Source organism: Telopea speciosissima, chromosome 10, assembly GCF_018873765.1.
Source record: "Telopea speciosissima isolate NSW1024214 ecotype Mountain lineage chromosome 10, Tspe_v1, whole genome shotgun sequence".
Classification (NCBI taxonomy): domain Eukaryota; kingdom Viridiplantae; phylum Streptophyta; class Magnoliopsida; order Proteales; family Proteaceae; genus Telopea; species Telopea speciosissima.
The window spans coordinates 49,837,887-49,854,393 of record NC_057925.1 but is presented as its reverse complement, the minus strand read 5'-3'; the positions used below and the strand labels follow the sequence as shown (position 1 = coordinate 49,854,393).

Sequence of the window (16,507 nt, the reverse complement as noted above, 5' to 3'; positions counted from 1 at the left end):
AAAAAACATATAGGCCAAAGTTTCATTACACAGTGGTCCCTAATTACAAGCACCAGTGTGTCTTTCCAGCCTCCTACATCTTTAAGGGAGAAGATTATTTGACCAAGCTAGCAACATAGAAGAGTGCACCAATGAGATGCCGCGAAATGTTTTCATACATTAGAGAGAGAGAGAGAGAGGGAACCCTCCACTGGCAGCTTAGAGAACCTTTTTCCCTAATTTTAAGCTTAGGAAAAAAGAACTTTGTCCGGGAGTGGCCTACACTAGCACTCCGATGAGTCTATCTCTCCCCTCCCCATATGAAAAGAAACCTCTGCCCCCCTTGTTTTGAGGAGAGAGATAGACTCATTGGAGTGCTGGCGTAGGCCACAATTCCGAACAGAAAACTACTACCCTTTATTTCCCTTCCGTCATATGATTTGTAATGCTCAAAGATGCATTTGTATTGGAGTTGTAAGCATACCCAAGTTTCTCGTAACCTTAGCAAAAACATATGTTTATATTTCTGTAAAGTCATCTCAAACTAGTTATCATCGTACTACTCCCATTGTCTTGTTGAACTAAAGCTTCAATATGAACCTCTCATCGTCCAGGTATATTTGCTTCTATTTATAAAGATAAAACATTTGCACATTAAAAAAATTCTTATATATTAGGCTAATTATTCTTTAATTAGAATCCAAAATATGACAGAAGTAAATGACAAAATGAATGTTAACCTTTGATACAGCAGGAAGGCAAGCAAAATGATCATAATCTTGAGTGTGAGCCTACAATGGTGGATCTTCAGCCTCAACTACTATGGTGGATGAATCCTCCCCTGATGACAAGGAAGCTGTAAATGAATCACCACCCATTAGGGCGTTACCTGAATGGAGATGGAAACACAGCGGAAAGCTCTCGTATGAATTTAGTTACAAGCTTTACGAACTCGAACAATCTTCTACAATCTCTAAATATCTTGAAAGGCTTCTCCACGGAGAACTCCACACCAAAAATCTTTGGGAACAAATGGAACCCCACAGAGAACACGAACACAACTTGAATAGGAAGATTGATCGTGAGAGAGAAGCTAGGGTCTCAAGAATTGCAATAATAATATGGGGGGGGGGGGGGTTGAGAATATGTTCTTCCTTTCAAATACCAGATTTCTATTACTTCTACCTTCATCCCCATTGTGCTTCTTCCCATCACTTTCTCCTTCCCTTTCCCCCTCCTTCTCATCCTCCACTTCCTCTTCTTTCTCCTCTTGTTGCTTCTCTACATGTTTCTCTTGAATTTCATGAACCATCACTTCTTGTTCTTGATTTTGTTCCCAAAAGAACTGCTCTCCTTCCAACATTTTCTGTAATTGAGCCCCAAGTTCTTGATCTTGAAGAGAACAAGAAGGAAACGAAGGAAACCTATGAAGATCACCATTCAAAGAAGTACAGCAATCGGGAATCAAATACTTGAAGAATCTCAGCATGCTGGAGAGCCCACCAGGGCAAATTTTATTTCTATTGTCTGAAAGAGAGGTATGTGAGAGTCTCAAAATTAAAATTGATCCTTGAAGATTACCATTCCATAGATGGGTGCCGTGGGCAAATACCCTCTCCATTTATGTTTTAAGGCAATCTCATTGGATTGCTCTCAGAGGGCTTCCCTTCAGTTTATAATCCTTCTTCAAATAACTATATACAGAACGAATGACATTCTTCTCTGCCCAGAGCTAAACATCTCAAATCATCTATCAAGTGACGTTTTAGAACATATGTGATCACAGTTAAAATAAACACTAAAGAAACATGAATGAAAAAACAAAACAGAGAAAGGATGACACAGAGTTAACGTGGTTCACACACCAATGTGGTGTGCTACATCCACGGGCGAAACTGAAGATGATTCATTATATAATAGAAGAAAAGTACAATGGAGATCTCTCAAGTACACCCAAATGGCACAGCAGGAAGAATTCTCTTCTCAACATCCTAACACGAAAACCCCAAAACTCACTTTTGACTCTTGCTTACACAACAAGACAATAAAACTCGGTAATGCTCCTTCAGACTTCAGAAAAAATCCCATTTGGGTCACCACCAAAAATGTCGGAGCGGACCAATAATCGAAACAGGTACAAGAATTTGACACACGCATAACAATCACAATATTCTTTTTCTTCATACACTTCTCAATTGATTTGGTCTCCCATTCCTTGCCGCAGTAGTCAGAGTAGCATTTGCAGCTTTTTCTCACATTAATCCTCTCCAACTGAGCCATTAAAAGACAATTGAAATGTGTTTTCCCAATAAACTATGCCCCAAATCATCAGGAGTTCATCCCTCTAATTGAAAACGAATAATTCAGACAAAAAATATATAAATGGGGAAAAAGAGATGAAACTAAAACAATGACCAGACACCAGCCAATACAAGACTGATCTCAAATACTCATAATGAGTAGAACTATAGCCTATTGGAATTTGCAATACAAACAAACAAAGCTACCTTATATGATTCAGTTGAAAGTGGGATTAAATGACAAAGAAGAAAACAAAGTAGACAATTTCAACTCAGTCGTAGGGAGTAGGCACCAGTATGAGAGGTGTCTTCTTGTTGAGAGTGAGATTAAATGACTCCTCCATGTTGATATCTTCAGTTTTCATTCCTTTGGGAAGTTGCCAATCAAAACTATATAGAAGATTTGCCACTGTGAGCTCCACAATTGCAACTCCCATATTAATCCCAGGACAAATCCTTCTCCCTGATGAGAAGGGCAAAAACTCATAGCTTTGCCCTCTCACATCAAGAGGGTTCTCGATGAATCTTTCTGGAATGTAATCATCTGGGTTCTTCCAGTATCTAGAATCTCTGTGGACTGCAAAAACGTTAACATGGATTCTTGTTTTGTTGGGGATATCATAACCATCTAACTTGCAATCGCACATGGTTTCTCGAGCAATTAACAGAGGTGAAGGTGGGTGTAACCTCCAGCTCTCCTTCAATGCTGCCTTGAAGAAATGAAGCTCTTCCAGATCACTTTCTTGGACCTTTCCCTTCTTACCCACATGATTTCTGATCTCGGCCTGCACCTTCTTCATCACACTTGGGTGCCTGGCAAGATCTGTCATTGCCCACACCATGCTAAGAGAACTTGTGTCTACTGAAGCAAGGAATACATCCTGAAAAGAACCCAAAAAAAAAAAAAAAAAAAAAAAAAAAACCATTAAAACAAGCAAATTGGGTTTATTGGCTTCAATCGTATGAATGACCTGACCCAGGTTAGACTTTAGAAAATAAGACTAAAGGGTTGATAGGCTTACCTTGAGAACTCCTTTGATGTGGTCTTTGGTGATGCGAATTCGACTGGATTGCTCGTTCTTCAATCGGAGCAAGACGTCGATGATGTCTTCGCGCTCTGGCTTTGCTCTATTGGGATCAAGGTGATCCTCAATGGCTTTCTCAAAGAAGTTATCCAAATTATGGAAAGCCTTATCAACCCTTGCAGTGTGTCCTGTGAGTGTATCAATGATCCATCCAAAATAGGGGAAGAAATCCTCTCCAGAAAAATTACTCAAGCAAGCCATTGCATCATGGACTGCTTCAGATAATTTACCATTATCAAAGCCTCTCCCTTTATAAACCTTGCCAAAAGCAGTCCTGCATATCAAGCTGTCTGTAAGGGACAGTATCTTCTCAGAGATGTCAACAGGATCTGAAGAAGCTTTGGCAATGGAATCAATCATACGAGCAATCTCTTCTTCCCTCACATGTAGATAGGATTGAACGGCTTTGGGGCTAAGAAGTTCTAAAGTACAAATCTTGCGGATCTCCCTCCACCACTCTCCATAGGGAGTGAAGGCAATATCTTTGAAATCATAAGAGATCTTTCTTGGGCCGGCCAGAGGAGCTCTGCTACACATGTTGGCATCTTGGTTCTTCAAGACCTCTTTTGCCATTTCAGGGGTTGAGACAAACACCACAGAAGCCATTCCTAGACGAACAAGCATGACCTGTCCATATTTCTGGGAGAGCTCTGCTAATGTGCGGTAAGGCAAGACACCAGTTTGATGCAAATTGCCTATGATGGGAAAGCCAGGAGGGGAAGGTGGAAGCTTGAGTGGCTTCCCAGTTTTGGTTTTCCCTTTGAGAAGCAGGAGAGAGAGAAGAGGAAGGAAGAGCAGAACTAAAAATGGAAGTAAAGCCATTAAAGATTGATTGTCTCAGCTCTGCCTTGGGTCTTCCTCCTTTATGAGGGCCAGCCAGCCACCGCACTTGACAAATGGATTGGGGGTTGTTGTGATGTGTAAAAAAGTCAAAAGACAAACAAATAAAAAGAAGAAGAATTGGGAGGAGTAATTTCAATGAATCGTTATCTTCTCCTGTTACTGTACGGTACAGTACTGCATCATACGGTGTAGTAGAGGTCATATAACACAACGGGCCCCATATGGTGCACATGACCTCTGCAGTCGTCGCACGATGCAGCACTGCACCATGCAATAACTGCATAGGATAAAAATTCATTTGCAACGGGCCAAAATCCATCCGGCCATTAAATGCAAGAAGGAAAAATGGAGAGGGGGTACCTCCCACCTACCTGCCTCTATCTACACCCGTTCAACATCGTGTAGAACGTGGTATATTGTTCCTTGCCAAATCCTATAAATAGGGTTAAGGGCAAGGGTTATTCACAGATTGAACACACAAGTTCAAGAGCTGTGAAGGTGAGAGTTTTTTTGGAGTTATTGGGTTTAGTGCAATCTCTTCAGGAGTTTGAGAGTGTGAGTTGAAAGAGGGTGTACAAGGGGTATCCGGCTTTGAATACATGGTTGGGCTTGGTTTAAATCCAAGTGTTATTACTTATATGATTATTGTCTCAGTTCTCTCATATTGAAGTAGTCTCAATTATGCCCGCGGATGTAGGCATTATCGAACCACGTAAACACTTAGTGGCTGTGAGTTTGTTTGCTTTTATCATTTTTACACGCTTTTTGTACGTTCTCACTTTGTGTTAACGTGGGTCCCACACACGATCACTATTCATATTTACTATTTATGTGTCACTATTCATGTGACACTATTCATAGTTACTATTCACGTAATGTCGTATTTTCTCCAGTTTTCTTTACACACAGGTGGGAAAGGATTTTTACACTTTTCCCAACACTCTGCTCTGTTTCAATGGTGTTATGATATATATTAGTGATGTTGGCAATGGGGCTAATTGTGACCAGAGTGAAGTCACTGTTCAAAACTAGGGCAATTATACTATCACTCCCCTATACTCTCTTTTTTTTTTTTTTTTTTGTTATATGCTCAAAAGGGTTTCAAAACCCGGATTTTTCATGTTCTTCGTCCGTGCACTCTTGCTAGACTTGATTTGGCCACGATTTGGGAGGATAATATCAGCGAGAAAATTAGGTTTCTTATGATTTTAGAGGAGAATCAATCTAAGGCAAGTATCTTTGGGAGAGATTGGCTCATTTTAGAGATCAAGACTCGAGAGTCATCTTCAACCCCCTCTTCCTTCCAGTCGAGTTCAAGGTTTTTTCATCTTTGTTTTTGATTTTGAGAGGATAAATGGGGATGCTTACCGTTTTGAGTGAGGAATACATCTAAGGCAAGATCTTTGGGAGATATTGGCTCATTTTGGTGGATTGGGCTCCTCTCCTTGGAGGGCATCGCCCAATGGGCTGATTGGACACACGCCAAGATGTGTGTGACACAGTCCAGCCATCGGATGCCTCATGTGGCACTCATTGGGTGATGTCCTCCAAAGAGAGGAGCCGAATCCCATTTCAGTGATCAAGAGGATCTTTATAGTCACATCAGACCATGCTGCCAGATGTTTACATCTCCACTCCGAACTGCCGCACTACACACATTAGAGAATTGGAGAGGATTAAAGTCCATAGAAAAGACACTCAATAACTAATTGTTAAGAAACAACGTCAAGAAGTGACAATTTGTAGAAGAAAACAAAATAAGGAAGAAACAACACAAAGGATTTACGTGGTTTACCCTCAAGATGGGAAGCTACATCCACGGTCGAGCAACAGAACAAGTTTCACTATCTCTGAAAATGTTACAAACCCTCTACTCCAACCCTCCCATAGAAAAGAACAATATATAGAGAAGCCCTAACCTAGAAAAGTATAGAAATACCCTTAGAACCCAAAAATGACCAACTAGTCAGGGTTGGATCAAAACTAAATATATGTCGAAATACATATCGTTTTAAAGGTCTCTGATGAGCATATTTATGTGTGAAATCTTAGGGTATAAAGCATGTATTTTACCACATTGAACAGAGCTACTCGGGTACTTTTTGTTATTTTTCAGGTTTAGGGGCATTTTGGTCAAAGTGATGAATACATGTCTAATTGGGCCGCCAAACGCCAAGTTACAAGGTTGAAAAATTCAGCCGGATTAGCTTTCCAATGCGTAATATTGGAAGTCACTTGATTAGAGCCGATTCGAGTTTAGAAGAAGAAGAGAGAAAAATCAAGCACAGGGGCATAAGGGTAATTTTGGTAAATTGAAAATCTTTTGAAAAATATTAGATATTGGGCTCATATTATTTGGAATTTAAAATGGTGCAAATTTAATTCTCGGGCTGGTTCCATCTGAGCTCAGGATAGAAAGATATAACCCAATAATGATTTATAGTGAAGTTATTTATGATGAAAAATATATATATATATCTCTCTCTCATTCTCACATGGATTTTTAGGGAGTTCGAATTGGAAGGGAATCAACCACGGTTTTAGTGGTTGTTTCCAATTGGGAATTTATTCCTTTGTAAAAAAAGAACGGTGGAGAGAACATCACATAGAACACGATGGGCATATATAAGAACAGCAAGCGCCTTCCTCTCCAAAGAGCGTTTTTGGGGTTTTTATATCTCTTCTTTTGGTCTTTGTTCTTAGTTTTCTTTCATGTGATGAACATCAAGCTTTTAACTTCGTTTTTTTTTTCTCTTCAGTTTTAGATAACTCTCTCTTCCCGTTCCCGATTCTCTCATCTTCCTTTTCTTTTGAGTTTTTTTTTTTTTAAGATCCTATGTATTTAGGTTATCATATGTAATTTTAATTTTTAGAATCATTGTTAGGTTAATTTTTATTTCCCCATCCCTTCGATCATATGTGTAATTTTCATTATATATTTTGGTAATTTGTTCTTCAATATTGGATGCGGCTTCAAGTGATGGGATTCAAGTGACAGAATCATCTTCATTGAAGTTATTCGAATCAGCTAAGTTCTTTTTCTTATAAATTTTAGTTTTAGTAATTTCTATGTCTTTTTCTCCATCAATCCTTCCTTCCCTCTTCATTGCTTTCATGGCTAGTTAAACCTCTCCTCTTGGGAGTGGGTAAAAAAACATGAGAGAAGGAAGAATTGATGGCTAGCATTATTTATGTGATTAATGAACATGATCAATATTGGACTTACAATGGATGACCGCCCACAGCTTGTATGTCATTCCAAGGGGAACTATATACATGTTCGTTAGCCATATCCATTGTGACACCATTATGTTCATGTATTTTTTTATTTACATTGTATGTTGTATGAGCACTATTTTCATATGATCTGTTAGCTATATATGAGCTATGCCGCATATCTTATAGACCTAGGCCGCATGCATGCTTTGCCCTAATATACTAGTCATTGATCTGCCCTAATTCTCATGGTGGAATCTATTCCCAAGTGATTTTCTTGCTTTTAATTCATCCATTCCCTTAGTGGTTGCCCTAGTTTCTATTTTTAATTTGTTATCTTTGGTAATTTAGTTGCTTCTATATTTGCTAGTTTCCATAATTGGTAGTTTTCATATATAGGTTATTTCCATATTTGGTAAGTTGTACACTTCGCCTTAATTAAAAATGAAAATTTATTCAAGATTGACCTCCTCGTGTTCGACTCGTAGCTACGATTGACCCGTATGCTTGTGGTATTATTTTAAACTCAAACAGTCTCGACAATATCTACACAACTCACAACCTCTGATAGTGATGTATCCGCTTTGTAGGCCATCCGAGCTCGTTCCGAAGCCAAAATGGTCCTCTGAAGATCCTCTGAACCACTTTCTGGACTGAAATCAAGTTTCACCGATAACATTAATGACTTTGATATATTGTTCTGGCCCTGATTTCTTTTATTTTTCTTGGGTCATTATTTTCATTAAGGTTCTTTAAAATGTTATTTTCATCATCAAGAATCACTACTTTCTCAAAACCAATTTTTGTAGCCAAATCTATCGACCCAAGAATCCAGATGCAAAGCCCAATATGTGTATTTATTCTTCCTACCTTCAACACCACTACTTACTCGGCCAAGCTAACTATAAAACCCTAAGCAACATGAAGTCTAGTAAAGAAATTAGAATTGGCATGATAAGATACAGTTAGCACCATCATGGTGGACTAGACCAAGCAGCACACATCCCTGCACATGCCCAGCAGCCCAGCCATTGGATACCTCACTGGGCACCCGCTAGATGCTGGGCTCACAGGAGAGGAATCGAATCCCTCTCCCCTCCCACTGGTAGTTGTAGGTTTCTATTTGCATGTCTTAACCTTCTCTTTGTAGGTTAGATTAGGATAGACCAAAAAAAAAAACAGATCACGTGTAATTATGTAAAGAGACTTATCTCAAAGAAATCCCTAATTTTTCCATATGATAAGATGATATTGTAATTTCGAATCATTAGATAGATAGGAAATGGTCAAGATAGATTACATGTAAAATTTCATACCCAAATTCAATCATATACCTCTTAACAAAGTTGAAACTTGACATTTGAATAAGAAACCTAGGCGTAACCTATCTACCAAATTTAAGCCACTTTTTTTGTTTTGGTAAATTTAAGCCAGATTTAATCTACCACATGGTAGATCTAGATCATGCTTATAAGTGGCCATATATGCATGAAGGTCCATTTATGCCATTTGTGTGAGGATCATTTCCCACACCCTCTCTCCTCTTTGACATTCTTTCTCTTACCTCCCTTCTCATGTGAACGTTTCTCTTAATGAAACCATTTTCTATGCCCCAATTGGTGTGGCGAGAGACATCAACTCGTGTTGACTGCACGGGACTCTCCCCCTTATTTGTTTTGTGGGAGGCAGCATAGAGGAATGCACCAATGAGGTGCAGTTAACAGTATCATACATTAAAGGGCAATAAGATCATTTCATGAGAGAGAAAGAGAGAGAGATTGTATTATATAAATAGACAAGTCAGTGTTCTTTGTGAAGGAGCGTGGCCCCTGTGTGCACGTGGGGGCCAATGAGAGCACACACATTGGCATCATGGGCTGGGATTTTCGCCTTTCATGGGATGAAACAGTCATTTCCACCCTTCTTTGTCTAAGCGTGGGCGATACACGAATTTAGCTCGTCTCCAAGGAGCCCAACATGCCCAGGGTGCTGCCAACCATTGGGCTGTGCTGCACAAATCCCTAGGTGTGTGCCGAGATGTGTGCGGCACAACTCGACCGCTAGATCCCCCTGGCAGCACCCTAGGTGCTGGGCTCCCTGGAGATGATCCTGATCTGGCGATACACTCCCCCAATGAGAACTTTCTTCCTAAATAGATATAGAGATAAGAGACGCCACTGTTTCAAGAATTTCTTGGATTCCATTCAATGGCGGATCACTCACTGTTTCAGAGAAGCGATCACTCACTGTTTCAAAGAAGCCAATTCGCCGGTACCACGACCCGCCTAATTATGGCCCAAGGCTAAGACTTGCAAGGCCCCTTGACATGGACCTTGGGCCAAGGAAGAACCAAGGTCTAGAACTCTCCATCTTGGAAGAGGCTAGACTCATTCTAGAAGTATTGAAGAACCTCTAGAAGCTAGGAAAGATCTAGCAAGCTTCTAGAGCATTCTTGTAAATATCTAGGATTATTCTAGACTCTATTCTAGAAGGTTCTCCACCGTTGGATGGAGGACACATGTAAATATCATAGCCATTCATTATAGGCTTGGTTGCCTATAAATAGAGGTGGCCTCATTTGCGAGAATCAAGCAAGCAAGCTATCAAGTCTTGTACTAAAAGCTTTCAAGCAATTCAAGTGCATTCTTTCAAAGTCTCTCTAGTGTTCTCTAAGTTCTCTTCCCAGTCCCTTGCTAGAGTTGGTGAAAGGCTGACTTAGTGCTAGAGTGAGTGCTAAGTCTGGCGGGTTGCTAGTAAGATCTAGGGCCGTGACAAGTGTGGTATCAAAGCTTGTTGCGAGGAAGATACTTGTAGATTCGACATCATGGCTAACGAATCGGAAGTGCTAGACATGATGGTGAGTGAGCAAGCCCGTGGGAGGAGGCCATTCCCACCAAGGAGAGGCGAAGAGGCGAGGACAAGTCTGTGGACGTTAGTGGAGCTATGGAGCCACGCCTAGCTCGGGTGGAGCTAGCACGGCCGAGGTGAAGGAGCGCCTCGATGTTGTGGAGCAAAGTGGGGAGGAGCTCGAAGGCCACATGATGGAGCTCGAGGAGGAGCTAGTGGGCCAAATGGGGAGCTCGAGGAGTCCCTACAAACCACTCTCAACACCATAATGCACGCCCAACAGGGAAGAGTTTGCGAGCTTCAAGGCTCTAGTATGGGAAGCATTGGCCAAGATGGATGCTCGCATCGATGAGGTACAAGCGGATTGGGCAATGTGTAGGAGGGCGGCGGCTGGGAGCCACTACCTCGCGTGAGGTACCTAGGGTGGAGGTACCAAAGCCCAAGCCATTTGATGGGAAGAGAGATGCGCGGAAGTCGACAACTTTGTGTGGCACATGGAGAGGTACTTCGAGGCGATGGCACTCGAGGGCGAGGCGACTAAGGTGCGGACCGCAACACTTTACCTCACCGACACAACAACTCTATGGTGGCGAAGGAGGCATGCCGACATAGAAAGAGGTACGTGCACCATAGACACTGGGATGAGTTCAAGAAGGAATTAAAGAAGCAATTCTACCCGAAAATGCTGCTTACTTGGCTAGAAAAGAGCCTTAAAAGGCTGAAACACATTGGGTCTATTAGGGATTATGTCAAGGAATTCTCAACACTTATGCTTGAGGTCCCTAGTATGACCGATGAAGAACTTCTCTTCAACTTCATGGATGGTCTCAAGGTTGGGCCGCGCAAGAACTACAACGCCGAGGCGTGCAAGATCTTGCTTCGGCCATAGCAGCAATGAGTCATTGGTGGAGTTCGGAGAGAAGATAATGCTAAGGCCAAGAAGAAGCAATGGAGGAAATGGTGGGGGAGAGAAAGGTCCCAAGAAATACCCTCCCAAGGAAGGAAGTAGTAAGGCTACTACAAGTAAGGAGGGTAAGGCCAAGTCGACAAAAGGATAAGTTCACTCCAAGGGACAAGTGCTTCTTGTGTGACGGGCCACACTGGGCTAGGGATTGCCCCAAGAGGAAAGCTCTCAATGCCCTATTGGAGAAGGGTGAAGAGGAAGCACACGTGGGGTCTCGCAACAATGGGTGCTATCAAGGCCAAGGCGACGGAGGTCAAGGCCACTACCTCTCGAAGGGCTTATGTATGTGGAGGTGCACATCAACGGAAGCCCTCGCGAGCTATGGTCGACACAGGCGCCACACACAACTTTGTCTCAATGGAGGAGGCAAAGAAGCTTGGACTAAAGGTGTCCAAGGAGGGAGGATGGCTCAAGGCGGTTAACTCCCAAGCTCGTCCCATTGAAGGTGTCGCTCGAGGGTCGAGATGAGCATCGGGGCGTGGAAAGGCACCGTAGACTTGTCGGTGGTGCCTATGGATGATTTTCAAGTGGTGTTGGGTATGGAGTTCTTAAGGAGGGTTAAGGCTATACCCATGCCATTCATCAAGACGTGTGCATCATGGAAGAAGGTGCACCATGCATGGTCCCAACAATGCAAGGGACCAAAAAAGGCCCCAAGCTACTCTCGGCTATGCGATTGGAGAAAGGGGTCAAAAGGGGAAGACACCTACCTTGCGGCATTACTTGAGGAAAAGGAGAATAGCCCCACGAAGGTGTTGCCCAAGCCAATGGAGAAGGTCCTTGAGGAGTTCAAGGATGTCATGCCACCAGCGCAAAGAGACTTCCACCTAGGAGGAGGTGGATCATGCGATCGAGTTGGAGCCCGGTGCCAAGCCACCAGCCATGGCACCTTATCGAATGTCGCGCGAGTTAGAGGAACTAAGGAAGCAGCTAAAGGACTTACTTGATGCTTGGGTTCGTCCGCCCGTCCAAAGCTCCATATGGCGCCCGTTTCTCTTTCAACGGAAGCATGATGGGTCACTTCGATTATGCATCGACTATCGGGCGCTAAACAAGGTAACCATCAAGAACAAATACCCCATTCCTTTGATAGCTGATCTATTTGATAGACTTGGTGGGGCAAGGTACTTTACTAAGCTAGACTTGCGGTCGGGCTACTACCAAGTCCGCATCGCGAGGAGATGAAGCCAAAACCACATGTGTGACACGGTATAGCTCATATGAGTTCTTGGTTATGCCCTTTGGCCTCACCAATGCACCAGCCACATTTTGCACATTGATGAACAAGGTCTTCCATCCCTACCTCGACAAGTTCGTGGTGGTGTACTTAGACGACATCGTGGTCTATAGTAACACCCTAGAGGAACATGTGCAACATCCGAGGATTGTCTTCAAGGTCTTGAAAGACAATCGTTATATGTTAAAAGGAGAAATGTTCTTTTGCCCAAGAGGAGGTGATGTTCTTAGGGCATAAGATTGGGGGTGGAACACTAAGGATGGACGAGAGTAAGGTGCGAGGCTATACGAGTGGGAGGCACCTACAAAGGTTCTTGAACGAGGTCTTTTCTTGGCCAGGTGAACTACTATAGGCGGTTCATGCAAGGGTATTCAAAGAGGGCAGCTCCACTCACCGATCTTCTAAAGAAGAACAAGGCATGGGAATGGTCGGACTCATGCCAGGATGCCTTGATGATCCGAAGAAGGCCGTCATGGAGAAACCAGTGCTTGCCTTGCGGACTATGGCAAGCCATTCGAGGTGCATACGGATGCATCCGACTTTGCAATTGGAGGGGTATTGATGCAAGAAAGACACCCCATTGCATATGAGAGCCGCAAGGCTCAATGACACGGAGCGCGATACACCGTCCACGAGAAGGAAATGACCGCGGTGGTGCATTGCCTAAGAACATGGCGACACTACTTGTTGGGGTCGAGGTTCGTGGTGAAGACGGACAATGTTGCCACTAGCTACTTTCGGACCGAAGAAGCTAAGTCCCAAGCAGGCTAGATGGCAAGACTTCTTGGCGGAATTTGACTTCGTCTTGAGTACAAGCGGGCAAGGCCAACGAGGTGGCTGATGCGCTAAGTAGAAAGGCGGAGTTAGCTTCCCTTAGCCAACCAAGGAGAGCTCATGGGCTTGATCAAGGAAGGTCTACAACATGACCCGGTGGCTAAGAGCTTGCTTGCACTTGCCAAAGAAGGCAAGACACGGAGGTTTTGGGAGCAAGATGGTTTGCTCTACGCCAAGAAGAGAAGACTATATGTTCCTAAATGGAACAACTTGAGGAGAAATTTGGTTCGGGAATGCCACGACACCAAATGGGCTGGTCATCCAGGAACGGCAGGCACGCGAGCATTGTTGGAAGCGGCGTACTATTGGCCTCGGATGCGTGATGACATAGAGGCCTATGTGAAGACTTGTCTTGTGTGCCAACAAGATAAGGTGGAGCAGCACCACCTAGGGGATTGTTGGAGCCACTCCCAATACCCGAGAGAGCATGGGAGAGTGTCTCCATGGACTTCATCGTGCCCTACCCAAGTCGAGAGGGTGTGGGTCAATCATGGTGGTTGTGGATAGATTTTCTAAGTATGGCACGTTTGTGGCGGCACCAAGAGACGCACGGCGGAAGAGGCGGCAAGACTATTCTTGAAGCACGTCGTCAAGTATTGGGTGTGCCACGATCGATCATCGGCGATCGAGATCCTCGCTTCACGGGGAGGTTTTGGACGGAGTGTTCAAGTTGATGGGGTTGGCACTACACTTCTCTACAAGCTTCCATCCACAAACCGATGGGACAGACGGAGCGCATCAACGTTTGTTGGAGCTTTACTTGAGGCATTTCGTGAGTGCTAACCAACAAGATTGGGCTAAGTTGCTTGATGTAGCCCAATTCTCCTACAATCTCCAAAGGAGCGAGGCAACCAATCAAAGTCCATTTGAGATTGCCACAGGGCGCAACCCTTAACGCCACATACGGTGATGACAGGCTACATAGGGAAGAGCCCATCGGCGTTCAAGTTTGCCAAGGAGTGGCAAGAGAAGGTGGATGTGGCTAAGTCATACTTAGACAAAGCCACTAAGAAGATGAAGAAGTGGGCGGACAAGCACAGGACGGCCAGGTTTGAAGTTGGGGACATGGTACTTGTGAAGCTTCTACCTCAACAATTCAAGTCCCTACGGAAGGTACACAAGGGGCTGGTTCGTCGGTCGAGGCCCATTTGAAATCACAAGGAAGGTAGGCAAGGTGTCTTATGAGGTGAGCCTACCTCCTAAGCTCAAGATCCATCCGGTCTTTCATGCAAGCATGCTAAAGCCTTATCATGGAGACATGGAAGACCCAAGTCGTGGAACGTCACGAGGGCACCAATGAGTGTCACAACTTCCTACGATAAGGAGGTGAGTACATGATCGCGGACCGAGTTGTGCGGAGCGAGGAGTACCTCCTAGTAGGGAGTACTTAGTCAAGTGGAAAGAGCTACCGGAGAGCGAAGCAAGTTGGGAACATGCGGACTCTCTATGGCGTTTCGGGAGCAAATACGAAGGTTCCACGAGGAGGACGCGCGAGGACGTCGCCAACTTAGGTGGGGGAGAATGTCACGACCCGCCTAATTATGGCCCAAGGCTAAGACTTGCAAGGCCCTTGACATGGACCTTGGGCCAAGGAAGAACCAAGGTCTAGAACTCTCCATACTTGGAAGAGGCTAGACTCATTCTAGAAGTATTGAAGAACCTCTAGAAGCTAGGAAAGATCTAGCAAGCTTCTAGAGCATTCTTGTAAATATCTAGGATTATTCTAGACTCTATTCTAGAAGGTTCTCCACCGTTGGATGGAGGACACATGTAAATATCATAGCCATTCATTATAGGCTTGGTTGCCTATAAATAGAGGTGGCCTCATTTGGCCAAGGAATCAAGCAAGCAAGCTATCAAGTCTTGTACTAAAAGCTTTCAAGCAATTCAAGTGCATTCTTTCAAAGTCTCTCTAGTGTCCTCTAAGTTCTCTTCCCAAGTCCCTTGCTAGAGTTGGTGAAAGGCTGACTTAGTGCTAGAGTGAGTGCTAAGTGCCGGCGCGGTTGCTTAGTAAGATCTAGGACCGTGACATGACGCTCTTGCAAACTAGGCTGCCAAAAGAAAGATAACAGAAACTTGGAGTACTGCGCCTACTTTCATTGTTAATTCTATTAACTGGGAAGCTCTTGGCAGACCAAATTACAGATTTAAATAATACTTCTTTTGTAAGATGGCCAGTGTTCTTTGGAGCATTGGTTTGTCTTTGAGTTCTATTTCAGCCATTCTTTATACTATTATTTTATACTCTTAATACAATTTTGCTGATCTTTAGCGAAAAAAGAGATAAGAGAACCCATCGATATTCACTAGTAACTCTCGTGCTGCTCGTGGGCTGTTTGGTCTGAAAGTTCTCTCATTAATCGTGACTCTCATGCTGCTCGTGGGCTTTTGTTCTGAAGGCTCAGTCATTAATCGTTTCCCGCTTTGAAATGTTCTTTGCACATATCTTTATTTCTAAAGTCCAAATTTGATCATTATTTTATGCTAAAAGCACAGAATATGTGTAAACATATAGTTTTAACCTTTTCTTTTTTCTGTATAGGGTAAAGATGAAGGATTGTTTCTATTGATTGGCAAAAGAAAGTTGACATAGCAAAGGCCCTATCTAAAAATGCTAGTTGATACTTGGGATGCAAGCTTGGCCCTGTCTGCCCGAATCCGCCCTGGCTCTCCCTAAGCCCGAACAAGGCCTGGGGTGCGATATCTGACCTTGAAAGCGGATTAGGGCTAGAAATTTCTGGTCTCGAGTCAGGATTAGGTTGGGCCAGGGTCAAGGCCTTGGGCTGAGCCTTGTCCATCTCGGCTCAGCCCGACCCTGTTTTAAGTTATACTGTAAAATATATATTGATATACATTATAAACTTTAAATGTCACACCTATTTTGTTATATAATATATTATATATGAAGATAATAAGTGATAATATAATTTATTGTAGTGTTACTTTATGTAAATTTGATAATTTTCTCTCTATGCATCACTCTCTTTCCCCACTCCATGATTAGGGCCAATCAGGGTCAAGCCGACCAAACCCTGAGGGTAGGTCAGGGTAGGATTTTCAACATCTTGAGTCAGGGTCGGGTTGGGCCTGGGCCCAGCTAAGCGGACTCAGGGTTGGGCTGGGGTTTTAAAAAGCCCAGTCCAACCCGACCCTGTTTCAGCCTTAGTTGATAGCCTTCATAGACACACAGTTGGGTTTACTA

At 43.4% G+C, this 16,507-nt stretch overlaps 2 protein-coding genes across 2 annotated transcripts in view; both read right to left on the bottom strand.

The window, feature by feature from the left end:
• The window catches only part of LOC122644062 (transcription factor ABORTED MICROSPORES-like), a 29,240-nt gene that overhangs the window by 8,036 nt on the left and 4,697 nt on the right, over positions 1 to 16,507 (bottom strand). The window contains exon 2 of the mRNA XM_043837661.1: positions 6,769 to 6,778. The gene's annotated coding sequence lies outside the window, so the exon portion shown is untranslated. The remainder of the gene's footprint in view (positions 1 to 6,768; positions 6,779 to 16,507) is intronic.
• LOC122644061 (cytochrome P450 71B37-like) lies at positions 2,526 to 4,205 on the bottom strand. The gene is made up of 2 exons (XM_043837660.1): positions 3,302 to 4,205; positions 2,526 to 3,160 (listed from the first exon to the last, which is right to left on the bottom strand). The coding sequence occupies exons 1-2, from the start codon at positions 4,184 to 4,186 to the stop codon at positions 2,552 to 2,554; spliced, it is 1,494 nt and encodes a 497-aa protein (XP_043693595.1). The 5' UTR covers positions 4,187 to 4,205; the 3' UTR covers positions 2,526 to 2,551.

Bases quoted from the DNA above. Each gene is read 5' to 3' on its own strand.
- LOC122644061 (XM_043837660.1), bottom strand. From the start codon at position 4,186: ATGGCTTTACTTCCATTTTTAGTTCTGCTCTTCCTTCCTCTTCTCTCT. The intron at 3,161-3,301 runs GTAAGCCTATCA...GGTTCTTTTCAG, and splicing joins ACATCAAAGGAGTTCTCAAG to GATGTATTCCTTGCTTCAGT.